Here is a 13,782-nt window from a genome sequence, read left to right as displayed (position 1 = left end):
TATCCCACTCCTGGACAAATGTTGCTTCCTAGCGGTCAATCTAGCAGCGTATTTCAGGTGTATCACAGGTTTTCTTTTGCTAGCGTTACTTTCTTCCTCTGTGTCTTTCCTTTTTATTTCCCTGCAGTCTCCATTCTAAGGTGCTGCTTTATGTCAGAGTAGTGCAGCATGACTGTAGAATACATTACATTGGTATAGTACCCCCCCAGGACCAAGTCTTTAATTATTCAGCAAAACATTCAGACGTCATAGCAATCTGGAGAGGCAGTGAACTATACGATATCTGCAGATAGAGAAGCCTTCCATTCTGCCGAGAAACACACCGAATGCTCTAAAACAATATCCCCCTGTAATTCAAGCCAACCTTGGGAGCTCAGACAATAAACGTACATTTACAAGGATACAGGATGAGAACAAGCTATATTGCCCAGTTTGTCAAGTAAAAATGCTATTATATTGACTCTTGTTGTGTATGTTTTATCCAGTCCTATTTGGACAAGCATTGTGTCCCCTTTGCTGTAAGTAATTACATCTCCAATGCTGGCATTTTTGTTTTCAATGAATTCCACAGCTCATCTCTACGGTATCATTTTCTGCCACAGGCCATTTGATGCTGACATTCATTTTGAATCCTAGTCAGATGGCAGGTCATAATCTCCAGGTCCAGACTGGTCATATAAAACCTGATGGTGTTCTTTACCACAGTGCAGCCGCAGCTCGTTGTGGAAGGCATAGAGCTCCTCCTGAATGTCCTCTGGACACGGGCAGTCCTCCCCCGTACTGAAGTTCAACAGCATGTTAATCTGAAACACACATAGACTGTCATTTAGACCACATAACTGTGCTACACAATGGCCCTACACACTTTATACATAAATAGTTCAGAGAAAATAGCAAAGCTTGTGTGCAGTGGTAGAGAATGAAGGAACCAGGTAAAAAGTCATTATAGTTTGTGAAAAGTGCTGAAGTGAGCAGGGAGCTGTGACCCTGAAATACTGTGGATGAGATGAGGGAATGAGGTGTTCTTCCCTCCTGTCTGGCGAGGCCGGGGGGCGGGTCGTAAAGAGCCCTGGTAAACCTGAAGTGACAATTACACAGCAGACAGGGATGGATTCCCACAGCCTTGGGGCTGGGCAGCGAAGGGACATGCACAAATTAAAGATCTTTGGGGAGCTGTTAGACTTTTATAGAGCTGGTCACTAAAGCCTCTCTCAGTCACTCCGGGCCAGCTGTGCTCTCCACAAATGAAACAACCCAATGACACAAAACCAAAGGGAATTTAAGGAAAAGGAGGAAATCAATTACCCATGAATGTGGAAAAATGACTGAACACTCCCACAACTCCCCCCAAATACAATTTTTTTTGTTTAGAGTGGAGAGGCGGCCAGAGGGTCACTTTGAGGTTTATGAGAACAACGTGCCCTTGTTGCAGTGTGTATGTGTGCGCACACTCACTTAGGAGCGGCAGCCTGTCCTGTGTTAATGTACAAACACTTCTCTCTAATACTAGTGTAACAAGGTTAACACACACAGACGTCTGCAGTCATCCCAGTCCTCATGAAGTGGGCAGCATTTCAAAAAACCTAACTCAATTACAGAGTTACGGCCACGTCCGAAAGTCTGTGAATAAAACTGCTTGCCTGTGACTTTCTCATACAATGACTCTACAGGAGAGAGATGATAAACTCACCATTACCTACATCTTTAACTAGGAGGCCATCTTAGGTTATTTCTATTTCCGTGTGGTACCTGTTCTTGGGGAGGGGAGCGGAACTCCTTGGTCTTCTTGGCGGTGACGGCAGCAGACATGTTGAGGGCCAGCATCAGCTCGTTGTACCTGAACTTCTGGTTGTACTGCAGCTTGGAGACAAAGCTGTCTGAGAAAGACACGATGGCCTCGATGCGATGCTTCAGCTCACAGTCACAGAAGTAGTGAAGCAGCTCACACATCTACGAGAGAGAAAAACACATAGAGACAATCTGTCAGCCTCCACATCAGCTGGGATTTGGACACACAGGAATGTATTTTTATTTTGTATTTTTTATTTAACCTTTATTTACCTAGGCAAGTCAGTTAAGAACAAATTCTCATTTGCAATGACAGCCTACCCCGGCCAAACCCTAACTCGGACGACGCTGGGCCAATTGTGCGCCGCCCTATGGGACTCCCAATCACGGCCAGTTGTGATACAGCCTGAAATCGAACCAGGGTCTGTATTGACGCCTCTAGCACTAAGATGTAGTGCCTTAGACCGCTGCATCTAATGACACATACTGCATCTGAGCAGGCTCATGAGAAGAGAAATCACTGATACAGAGACATTACATGGTTAAGTGACTTTGGAACGGACTATAAATGTCAGTGCATTTTGCAGAGCATGTGATTGAAAGACTAGCTGAAGCAGTGCCTCTGTCTCAGTAACCATGTTACCTGTCGTTTGACTGGCTCAGGCAGCCTCTTCTCCAGCAGACCTTTGATTGGCTGCTTGGCCTCTTTAGCTGCCTCCTCCTCCCCGGCCTCCACCGCCTTCTCCTCGGCGCCTGTCAGTCCCTCCTTCTCCGTGGCCTCCATCACCGCGGCGGCCGCCTCCTCGTGATGCTCCGCGAACACGTTGGGGTCGATGAGCAGCAGGATCTTATGGACATCCTGACTGCCCAGCACGCCCATGGTGAGCAGCGTGCCAATCAGCCTCAGGATGGGCACAAACTGGTACTCCACGCTGCCCCCTACAGGGTCTCTGATGTGATGGCCACCGCCCTGCACGGCCTCGGTCAGCATGGTGATGGCCTTCTCCTTCAGGGCATCCAGGGGGATCTGGGGGCTGTACAGGTGCTGCTCCCTCTTGGTGCTGATGAAACAAGGAGGGTAGAAGTTGAGCCGGGGCTTCAGGGAGGTGCTGAGGCCCACGCCAGGAGGAGAGTGGTGCTTGGAGGCGTCGGAGAACAGGCGGATGCTGCGAGTCTCGGCGGTGACGGGGATGATGAACTCGTTGTTCATCATAAGGCGGGCCTCCTTGGCCGTCTCCAGATGAACACTGATCAGGACGTTGTAGAAGCCCTCACGCAGCATGCCCGACAGATACTGGTTGTCGATGGTGTAGAGCAGCTGGGATTGGTCTAGGTGGCTGCAGAGGGCGTGTGCTACACGGGTATTGCCCAGTGCACACAGGGCACAGTAGAGCTTCAGGGTGTGGTAGTGGAACATCCTCAGGTCCTCCTGCTCAGACAGCTCCATGATGTCAACACACCTGGGGGGGAGGTCAATGGGGTTCAGTACAATGTTCAAACGAAGACAGGCAGTATACAGGAGCGCTTATGTCCGCAACCAGGGTGTGTGTGCTGCCTCTGTGTATGTGTGTACAGTATGTATAAGCACATGTAAATGTCTACCTGTTCTCCTCAGGTATGTGCACAGCCAGCATCTGCAGGGGCTCCAGACACTGCACCACCCAGCCGTGTCTCTCACTGACCCTGGCCGTCTCCACCTTTAGGAAGGTGTTGGGCATGCGGCTCCACAGCACTGAGTTGATGGTCTGGACGTCCAGCCTCGGAGGGCACTGAGGCACTGGGTTTTTATGCTCACTCTTAAAGATGGCCGCCGACAGAGGCATGGTGTTCTGTAGAGGTCAGAGGTCACACAGAGCGACGTTGTGGTCCGCACAGTTGATTGTATACCAGTAGAACCGGGGAAAGATTCAACACACTTTAGGTCAGGAAAGTAGCGATTGGAATCGAGTTACTCTACCTTTATCTTGGCCAGTTCAAACTGGAAGAGATTGGGGCTGGTAGGTCGCACAAATACAGCAGGAAACAGCTTTGTGTTGGGTTCCACCTGGAGAAGAAACAGCACAGCATTGACGTGAGACGTTTGCAGACAGAAAAGGCGCAGTGACTTAGAGAGCAGCTTGGAAGTGAAAGCAGTGAAAGTGCATGATGTAGCTATCTGACTCGGTGTGTGTGTGTGTGTGTGTGTGTGTGTGTGTGTGTGTGTGTGTGTGTGTGTGTGTGTGTGTGTGTGTGTGTGTGTGTGTGTGTGTGTGTGTGTGTGTGTGTGTGCCTATGTGTGTGTGTGTGTGCCTATGTGTGTTGGTGTCAGGTCAGGTCAGGCATTGCTGAAAGAGACTAGGGAAGAGGCTGGCAGGATGACTCAGAACAGTTTAAAAGCTCACCGTGTTTTTGCGACGGGAGAAATGAATAAGATCATGCTCTTTAAAGGGGAGATTTTTTTCTCTGTTTTGAGAGTACATACAGAGACAGCCTGACGCTGGGTTAAGAGCTGGCAGGCAGGACAGACAGCACCTACCCTACTTCTGAGCCCGAGGCAGGAGGACTGAGTGACTATTACAATGAGTAATGAAGAGATCTGGACAGAATGATATGTTTCTAGAGATGATGTAGGTCTGATAAGAGGCAGACTGCATGATGGGACAGATACTGTAGGGCTGATAGCAGCAGAAAGGAGTCTGAAGCGATAAAGTGTGATAGGAGAGAGACTGTACAGAGACACTCTGTGTGGTTGGCAATGCAGTACCTGGTAGGAGGTGGCCAGCTCCTTGCCGTTGACAGTGAAGGTCACCAGACCAGTGGCCAGGTCAATGAGGCAGCCTATCTCCAGGTCCACGTTACTGCGACTGGACGAGTGGCCTGAGCTGGTGGCATCCCCTCCCCACACCATGTAGCAGTTACTCCTCCTCACACTGGGGAATGGTGAGGGAGGAAGAGGGGAAGAAAAGAAGAGGGAGATGGGTACTTGAATAGCACTGATCCTTACTGTTGATACCGACATGAGGATGAGGGTTTCCTTAACAACATACTTACCTCTCATGGACCCGCCCACGCTCGTCTCCAAGGGTAACCGTCACCGTCCGGTTCTTACTGAGGTTGAAGTGGTTGCTATAGTAATGGTAGTCAGGGGTGACCCAGCCCACCCACACGCAGGATGGATCCTGACCAGCGAATACCCTGACAGAGTAGTAGTACTGCAAGACAACATGGTGGTAGGTTAGCTTGATCTACAACACCTGAAGTCTATAATGGTGACTTTATACCTATAGCTGTTTATGATCCACTTCATACCGTGGTGATGTTGCTGTAATCTGTTCCTCTTATTCCATCATGACTGTGTCTCATGGACTTCAGTGGATGTCTACAAAGAAAACACGACCGTTGAAGAAACAATTAAAATGTGAGAAGATAAAGTGCTTTTAGAGCTTGTGTTTGTGTTGTACAACAGTGAATGTGCTCAGAGGTCTGACCTGTGTTTGAGTTTGAGGGACTCGTGCTCTTCGTGCACTCCGTTCATGTCCATGACAGGGCTGGTCTTGAAGAAGGAGTGGAACTCCACGGGCATGCTCAGACGACAGTATACCATGTCACCATTACTGTTCTGGGTCCCAAAAGTCCTGTGACTCACCTTCAGACAGGGAGGGCTGTCGATGGTGCCATCTATTCTGGTCACCTGGCATAGATAACATTTTTTTGCCAGTTAATTTATTCATTCTAAACAATATAGCGAAATAGCCAATTATCTTCACCTTCTGTGGACTTCTACATATACAGTTGAAGTCGGAAGTTTACATACACTTAGGTTGGAGTCATTAAAACTCGTTTTTCAACAACTCCACAAATTTCTTGTTAATTAACTATAGTTTTGGCAAGTCGGTTAGGACATCTACTTTGTGCATGACACAAGTAATTATTCCAACAATTGTTTACAGACAGATTATTACACTTATAATTCACTGTATCACAATTCCAGGGGTCAGAAGTTTACATACACTAAGTTGACTGTGCCTTTAAACAGCTTGGAAAATTCCAGAAAGTGATGTCATGGCTTTAGAAGCTTCTGATAAGCTAATTGACATCATTTGAGTCAATTGAAGGTGTACCTGTGGATGTATTTCAAGGCCTACCTTCAAACTCAGTGCCTCTTTGCTTGACATCATGAGAAAATCTAAAGAAATCAGCTAATACCTCAGAGAAAAAATTGTAGACCTCCACAAGTCTCGTTCATCCGTGGGAGCAATTTCCAAACGCCTAAAGGTACCATGTTCATCTGTACAAACAATAGTACACAAGTATAAACACCATTGGACCACGCAGACCATGTTCTGTCTCCTAGAGATGAACGTACTTTGGTGCGAAAAGTGCAAATCAGTCCCAGAACAACAGCAAACGACCTTGTGAAGATGCTGGGGGAAACAGGTACAAAAGTATCTATATCCACAGTAAAACGAGTCCTATATCGACATAACCTGAAAGGCCGCTCAGCAAGCAAGAAGCCACTGCTTCAAAACCGCCATAAAAAAGCCAGACTAAGGTTTGCAACTGCACATGGGGTCAAAGATCGTACTTTTTGGAGAAATGTCCTCTGGTCTGATGAAACAAAAATAGAACTGTTTGGCCATAATGACCATCGTTATGTTTGGAGGGAAAAAGGGGGCGGCTTGCAAGCCAAAGAACACCATCCCAACCATGAAGCACGGGGGTGGCAGCATCATGTTGTGGGGGTGCTTTGCTGCAGGAAGGACTGGTGCACTTCACAAAATAGATGGCATCATGAGGCAGGAAAATTATGTGGATATATTGAAGCAACATCTCAAGACATCAGTCAGGAGCTTAAAGCTTGGTCGCAAATGGGTCTTCCAAATGGACAGTGACCCCAAGCATACTTCCAAATTTGTGGCAAAATAGCTTAAGGACAACAAAGTCAAGGTATTGGAGTGGCCATCACAAAGCCCTGTCCTCAATCCGATAGAAAATTTGTGGGCAGAACTGAAAAAATTTGTGCGAGCAAGGAGGCCTACAAACCTGACTCAGTTACACCAGCTCTGTCACGAGGAATGCGCCAAAATTCACCCAAAATAGTTATAATAGTTCTTACATTCTTAAAATAAAGTGGTGATCCTAACTGACCTAAGACAGGGAATTTTTACTAGGATTAAATGTCAGGAATTGTGAAAAACTGAGTTTAAACGTATTTGGCTAAGGTGTATATAAACTTCCGAATTCAACTGTATATTACAATATTGATTTTGTGATTGATTTTGATTTTCTAAAAGATATTATTGTCTGTCTTACCATTATGTGGTTGTTGTTCTTTGGCACATTGAAAAAGGTGGGGAGGCGTTTACTGAACCACATGGTGACCTCACGGTTCATGTTGACAGCAAAGGGTTCAAAACCCTCCTGCAGGCCACACATGGTGTAATACTTAAAGGTACTGGCATCCTTCCCCAGGTTCATACGACCCACCTGGGACAGGCCCAGACTACATACTGGGATAAAACCTGGGAGACAGAGACAGAGAGAGAGGAGGGAGAGAAGGAGAGATAGGGGGAGAGGGAGAGAGAGCGCGAGAGAGAGAGCGAGAAGGGGGAGAGAGAGAGGGGGGAGAGGGGAGAGAGAGAGGGCTAAGAGAGAGGGGAGAGAGAGAGGGAGACAGAGGAAAGAGAGAGAGAGTTAGGGGAGAGAGAGAGAGGGCGAGAGAGCACCTGTCACACACACATCGGGGGGAGGGTCAAATCTATCCAAGCCAATTTAGAAGTGTCACATTATATAAAGTTAATTTCATAATGGGGAGGCACTGATTTTGCACTCATTTTCTCAGCATGGTGGTGTTAGGTTAACTTGTCAGCATGTCTGTCAGTGATCTGGCGGCACTGAGACATAAGAGAGGGAGCAGAGCTTAGAGAGGTCCGTGACACACACTCTTAATCCTCTGTCTCACACACACACTGCTGGCTGTTTTACATACACACCATCATCAGTCACACACACTGCTGGATGTTTTATATACTCACCATCTTCAGTCTCACACACTGCTGGCTGTTTTACATACAGTACTCACCATCTTCAGTCTCACACACTGCTGGCTGTTTTACATACAGTACTCACCATCTTCAGTCTCACACACTGCTGGCTGTTTTACATACAGTACTCACCATCTTCAGTCTCACACACTGCTGGCTGTTTTACATACAGTACTCGCCATCTTCAGTCTCACACACTGCTGGCTGATTTACATACAGTACTCACCATCTTCAGTCTCACACACTGCTGGCTGTTTTACATTCTCACCATCTTCAGTCTCACACACTTACCGTCCTCCGTCTCGAAGTCGGCGAAGCAGAGCTCGGAGCCCTTGTTAGTGATGAGGATCTCTCCATTGAGGGTGAAAATCATAGACTTGTCCTCCATGTTGATCATGCAGCCCACCACATCCCCCGCCTGCCAACAACGCCCAAAGAAACGGCTGCCCATGTTCAGACGGTGACCCTGAAGATAAAAACACGCACACACGCAGTCAGCCTAACCTTTGCAATCTTACTCAATCTTAAATTATAGGACCAACAAAAAATCTATTCTCCAGTGTATGCTATCATCAGCTAACATTAACAGAAAGTTACACGTTCACTCTATGAGTATATGATGTTCAATGATGTAGGAAGAAGAAGGGAGGGTTCACCTTGTATCCATCGAAGACGAAGGCCAGCTCATCAGTACCCAGCTCTACATCAGGCTTACATCCAGGTCTGGCCCAGCCCACACGCATGTCTCCTCCCGTCACCGCCTCAAACTCAAAGTACCACTTCCCTGTCAGGACCGCATACGTCCTTTCCACGCGGAAGAAGCGTATTTTGTCGATGCTAAGTCTCTCCACCACGTGGCCTGCTGGGTGGGAGGACAGCCACAGTATCAACACAGGAAGTCTGCTACTGTTCTATACATCCTAACCATGGATGTTAGCATTGGTTTGTGTGGTAATGATAACTTACCGCCATCCTGGTCGGGAGGTTCGATGTTGTAGCCGTATCCAATCAGAGTCCGGATGGCCTCTCGGAGGCTGTCCCTGTTGGACTTCTTAGTGCGCTCGTCTAATAAAGAATATGGCACCAGGCGAGGGTTCCGCTTGCTCTTCACATCCTGTATTGAGAAAAGACAGGCACAGTTAGATTCACACAAACACACACACACACCACTCCAGGGATCCGCTCTAGGCCAATGCTTGTTACGACTGCACTGCCAATCCCTAAGGGTCATTGAGTGTTTGATGTTATTACTATGACTCTATACTCTGTGAATCCTTTCAGAGTCCTTCGTCACTCTGCAGGAGGTGGTGGAGTTGGTGTCCCATTTAGCATTTTTTGTGGCTTACATAGAGAGAGGGTCATTGTTTTGTCCATTGTTATAAAACCTTTGTGTGCTCCTGCATGAGCTGGGATAGTTTGAACCTGCAGTCCTTTCACAAAGACTTAACACAGATGACTGTGTGCTTTACCTGCTGAATGCCGTAGGTCCAACCCTGTTTGATCCTGTCCTTGGCCCACACGTTGTGGGCGTTCTCCGCCAGTTTCTCCACCAGGAGCTCCTGACCTGGGGTCACTTTCACGTCAGACAGCTCCAGCGGTGTGGGCTTGTAACCATTCGACATCATGTAGCTTCAATCAAAACAGGACATAATCAACATTAAACACTGGACAAAACACACATATGTCTAGATGTTTCATATTTCTACTATCCTATACAAAACACGTCTACATATCTAGAAGTTGGTATATAATGTATTGGGTTATTGATGTTGTCCATTCTCTGTCCATTCCATCATGTTACTCTACAGTACACTTACTTTTTGGGGAGTTTGATCTTCTTCAGGTCCTCTTCAGCGTTGGCGTTGACCTGGACAACATGGCAGCCTAATGCCAGCAGGGTCCTGTGAAGAGACACATATATTAACACTCCCCAACCTGGGGATTAGATCTGTCTACACAGGATCAGCTCTCTTAATTAAAACCTGTTGGGGCTCGGGGGCAGTATTGAGAAATTTTGAAAAAAATATGTGCCCATTTTTAACTGCCTCCTACACCAACTCAGAAGCTAGGATATGCATAGTATTAACACATTCTGATAGAAAACACTCTGAATTTTCTAAAACAGTTTGAATGGTGTCTGTAAGTATAACAAAACTCATATTGCAGGCAAAAACCTGTGAAAAATAGATCCAAAAAAAATGTGAATTTTGTGACTGTACTATTTAGCCTCATTGTTTTATAGATACCATAGTGAGAAAGGATTCATTTCGCAACACCTACGGCTTCCACTAGATGTCAACGATCTTTATAAAGTTGTTTGAAGTGTCTATGATAAACAGAGAGCAAATTAGAATGCAAGGAAGTTGACATGTCGTCACTTCATTTCTTTGCGCCTGCGCATAAATCTGAGAAGCGTGAGTTTGTCATTATTGTTTATCTAGACATAGGATAGGTTGTGTGAAAATATTACTGATGTTTAACGTTAAAAATGGACCAAAAGATTAATGCTAAACAACATTTGACATGTTTGAACGAACGTAAATAGATTATTTACTAGGTTTTTTTAGCTTTTCGGCGTGATTTTACACCCCCCCCCACCACGTTTTGTGGGAGCATAATGAACGCTAACTACTTGGTGTTATTTGGACATAAATTATGAACTTTGTCAAAAGAAACCACATTTGTTCCGGACCTGGGATTCCTGGCAGTGCCTTCTGATGGAGATAATCAAAGGTAAGGGGATATTTACAATGTTATTATCGATATTAGATGATGCTAACTGTATAGCATAGCTTATTGTTCTTAGCATAGCACCCCGTTTATTGCAAAATGTGATTTCCCAGTAAAGTTATTTTGAGATCTGGCCATTCGGTAGCAATTACGAGATGATAATATATTATTCTTTGAATAACAATATTATAATTGACCAATGTTTTCGAATAGTAATTTTGTTATGTTCACCGGAAGCATTTCAGAGAAGAAAAAAATCTGAATTTCACGCTACTGTAAAATGCTGTTTTTGGATATAAATATGAACTTGATGGAACAAAAAATGCATGTATTGTATAACATAATGTCCTAGGAGTGTCATCTGATGGAGATTGACAAAGGTTAGTGCATAATTCTAGCTGGTTTCTGCTTTTGGTGACGCCTGACCTTGAATTGAAAATGGATGTTTGTACTTTTGTGGCTATGTACTGTCCTAACATAATCTAACTTTATGCTTTTGCCGTAAAGCCTCTTTGAAAATCGAACAATGTGGTTAGATTAAGGAGATGTTTATCTGTTAAATTGTGTAATATAGTTGATTGTTTGAGAAATTGAAATTATTCGATTTTTGATGTTTTGAATTTCCAGCCTTGTTAGCAATCCCGACTCGGGGTTCATTGCTAACCTGTAGCCCCAACAGGTTTTAATATGTGACAGTTTAAGACACTCACATTGCCTGCACACTCTACTAAATACTATAATCAGCAGGAATAATGTTATGATACTAGGTCTGGTGGGTTTCTGCCCTATTTCTACATCACACAGACTGGCAATAGAACCAACGTGAAGAGAATAATGATTTGTTCAATCACGCATGTCCTTGTCCATTATGAAACCATAGATATCCCCTTAAAGACGTATTAAGGAAGAGTTATTCACTAGGTACTACTATCAGCAGGATCTCATTGCTTTGTCATAGTAAGAGGACAAAGGAGAGATGTGGTGTGATTTCAGAATGGCGGGGCTGCTCTTTCGGGGCCCACGCTGTCTGTCTCTGTTGTGTCAATGTCACTGTAGATGAACGTTAATCAAACCAGTCTTTACCGCCCTCTCTAATCACACACACGCATCACTCACACACACTTCTCTGTCTCTTGAAACTTTTGTTTCTTAGCGTCAGTGTGGGCTGTCAGTGTGGGCTGTCAGTGTGGGCTGTCAGTGTGGGCTGTCAGTGGATCAATAGCAGATGTCCTACAGTGATTGGTGGGTGATGTCAGGAACACTGGGGTGTTTCAGGTGCTGAGAGCCCAGCAGGAGAGAGGCTTTAGTTTACTTCCTGTCTGAGCCCCTGGTTCACCCACACCTTCTGTCATATCTCTCTCCTTGTCTTCCTCCTTTTCTCAGTGGGTCTAATATAGTGTTACTTATAATGCAGGACATACTTCAAGGTTTCAGTTGACATCTGCAGGTTGTAATTCTTCTCTGTTTCAGGCAGTTTGGAAAAATCCACGAGGCAGGGGTGCTGCCGCTTGTTATCGTCCCTTATCTGAGAAACACATCGAAAATAATTGTTGACGTATGAATATTTCAGTTACTGTATATGTATTGAAGAAGAGGGGCAGAAATATTCCAAAAGAAAAAACCTTATTAAAAAACACAATAGACAACTATAAGTATAATTTGACTCACAATGAAGGTAATTGTGAATCAACAGAGGAGAAGGTATGTTGTCTCCTTAATTACAGAGAGCCACTGGTGTACTGGGAGTGACAACATGATCTAGTCTAGTGGACATGTTATGAATGTAGTTGGAGGAGCATGTTTTCTTGGAAGATTTAGAGGTGTGAGTCTGCATTACCAAGTGAGATATGTAATTCTATTCTTGACTGCTGTGTTTTACGCCAAATAATCCGTTTGGCTGCTCTCTGCAGCCCAAACAGTATTACATCCATGTTGACCAAGAAAACATGTACACGTACATGGCTATTTGTGTGCTAAATGAACACCAGGCAGCTCTTTTGTGAATAGTACAAGAACTCTCCTGCATGAATGCTTTTATCGAACAGTTTCCTGCAGCCTATTACAGTCCATTCAACGAGGGCTGTGCTAGAGGACAAAGAGGTACATGCCATTCTTAATAGCCTCAATATGAGTCACACGTCTTGTTTGAGACCCTTTTTATACTTTCAATGGCCCATGCTGATACAACTATTATAACTATGTTATACCAAATTCTGGACTCAGATTAGGAAGTGTGTCAGGTAGCCCTACCCCATAGAAACCCCAGCAACTACAACGCTCACCTCTTTATTAAGCACTGGAGCTGTGCTCTATGGAGAGTGGAATACAATACCAGTGCTGTCCAGGTACTGTGTGTGTTCGGTTCAGCCTGGCTTCAGCACACTGAGGTCTCCCTGGTGAAGCTAGCTCTATAGCCGGCCAGGACAATGTCACCTGGCCCGAGCTAACAAGGTCTTGTTAAAATCACATATTAAAGCCGACCTGGTATGTCTGGGGTGCAGAATTCTGTTTTAATGAATGAAAGAGAACTTGACCCCAGAGTAATAGATGTCCTCACCCCAAATAAAAGGCTTTATTAACATGTTGGAACTGAAGGAATGGCTGGCTGTTCTGTGGGTGGAGAAATCCCACCGTCACAGTGGAGTTTACAAATGGGGATAGGATGGATGAAGGGACTGGAGGACTGAGAGAATCATTCAGTAAGACTGAGAGAACAGGGAGGTCTACTCTACACAACTCCATCACATTTGTAATATAGACATAAGAGCTGTGTTGCATATTGTTTCTGGTATTGATTGTCTGCACCTTTAAGGGCAGTAGGGCACAACAGGGCTGTGTTCAGAAAGTTTTTACGTTCTGGAACGTTCAGAACGAATTTACTATCTAAAACGTTTTTACGTTCTGGATTACATTCAGAACGTTTTTACGTCTGGAACGTTCAATTAAGCGGAAACGGTGCTGTTCTGAACGACCAGTTGAAAAACATGGAGGGGTTGGATTGTGGAATGGGGAAAGCTGTCAGCATTGCGACTGCCCTTTAAATACGTCACTCACTGCAACAAGCCACACTTCTCCACTCCCACCAAACAGGAGCAAACGTACCTCAAAGTCTGCTCAAGAACGTACAAGAACGTTTTGGAGAAACATGTCGCTCAGTACAAACCATCCCACAACGTTGCAAATGTTCAAGCGAACTGAACTCACCTCAGGTCACTTTGGCAATCATCTACTAACATGAAAC

General features: G+C 45.2%; 1 protein-coding gene across 1 annotated transcript in view; it reads right to left on the bottom strand.

Annotated features, from left to right (window-relative positions):
- The window catches only part of LOC106587081 (ryanodine receptor 3), a 100,672-nt gene that overhangs the window by 49,772 nt on the left and 37,118 nt on the right, over positions 1–13,782 (bottom strand). The window contains exons 20-35 of the mRNA XM_082972939.1: positions 11,963–12,066; positions 9,629–9,712; positions 9,281–9,440; positions 8,778–8,925; positions 8,468–8,673; positions 8,103–8,277; positions 7,081–7,289; positions 5,256–5,458; positions 5,077–5,146; positions 4,819–4,979; positions 4,532–4,697; positions 3,746–3,832; positions 3,391–3,617; positions 2,432–3,248; positions 1,750–1,950; positions 701–803 (exon numbers count right to left, since the gene is read on the bottom strand). Coding sequence (XP_082829065.1) covers positions 701–803; positions 1,750–1,950; positions 2,432–3,248; positions 3,391–3,617; positions 3,746–3,832; positions 4,532–4,697; positions 4,819–4,979; positions 5,077–5,146; positions 5,256–5,458; positions 7,081–7,289; positions 8,103–8,277; positions 8,468–8,673; positions 8,778–8,925; positions 9,281–9,440; positions 9,629–9,712; positions 11,963–12,066 — 3,121 coding nt within the window. The remainder of the gene's footprint in view (positions 1–700; positions 804–1,749; positions 1,951–2,431; positions 3,249–3,390; positions 3,618–3,745; positions 3,833–4,531; positions 4,698–4,818; positions 4,980–5,076; positions 5,147–5,255; positions 5,459–7,080; positions 7,290–8,102; positions 8,278–8,467; positions 8,674–8,777; positions 8,926–9,280; positions 9,441–9,628; positions 9,713–11,962; positions 12,067–13,782) is intronic.

Source organism: Salmo salar, chromosome 01 (assembly GCF_965601325.2).
Source record: "Salmo salar chromosome 01, fSalSal1, whole genome shotgun sequence".
Taxonomy (NCBI): domain Eukaryota; kingdom Metazoa; phylum Chordata; class Actinopteri; order Salmoniformes; family Salmonidae; genus Salmo; species Salmo salar.
Note: the sequence above shows the minus strand (reverse complement) of the source record. Positions and strands in the feature narration are given on the sequence as shown.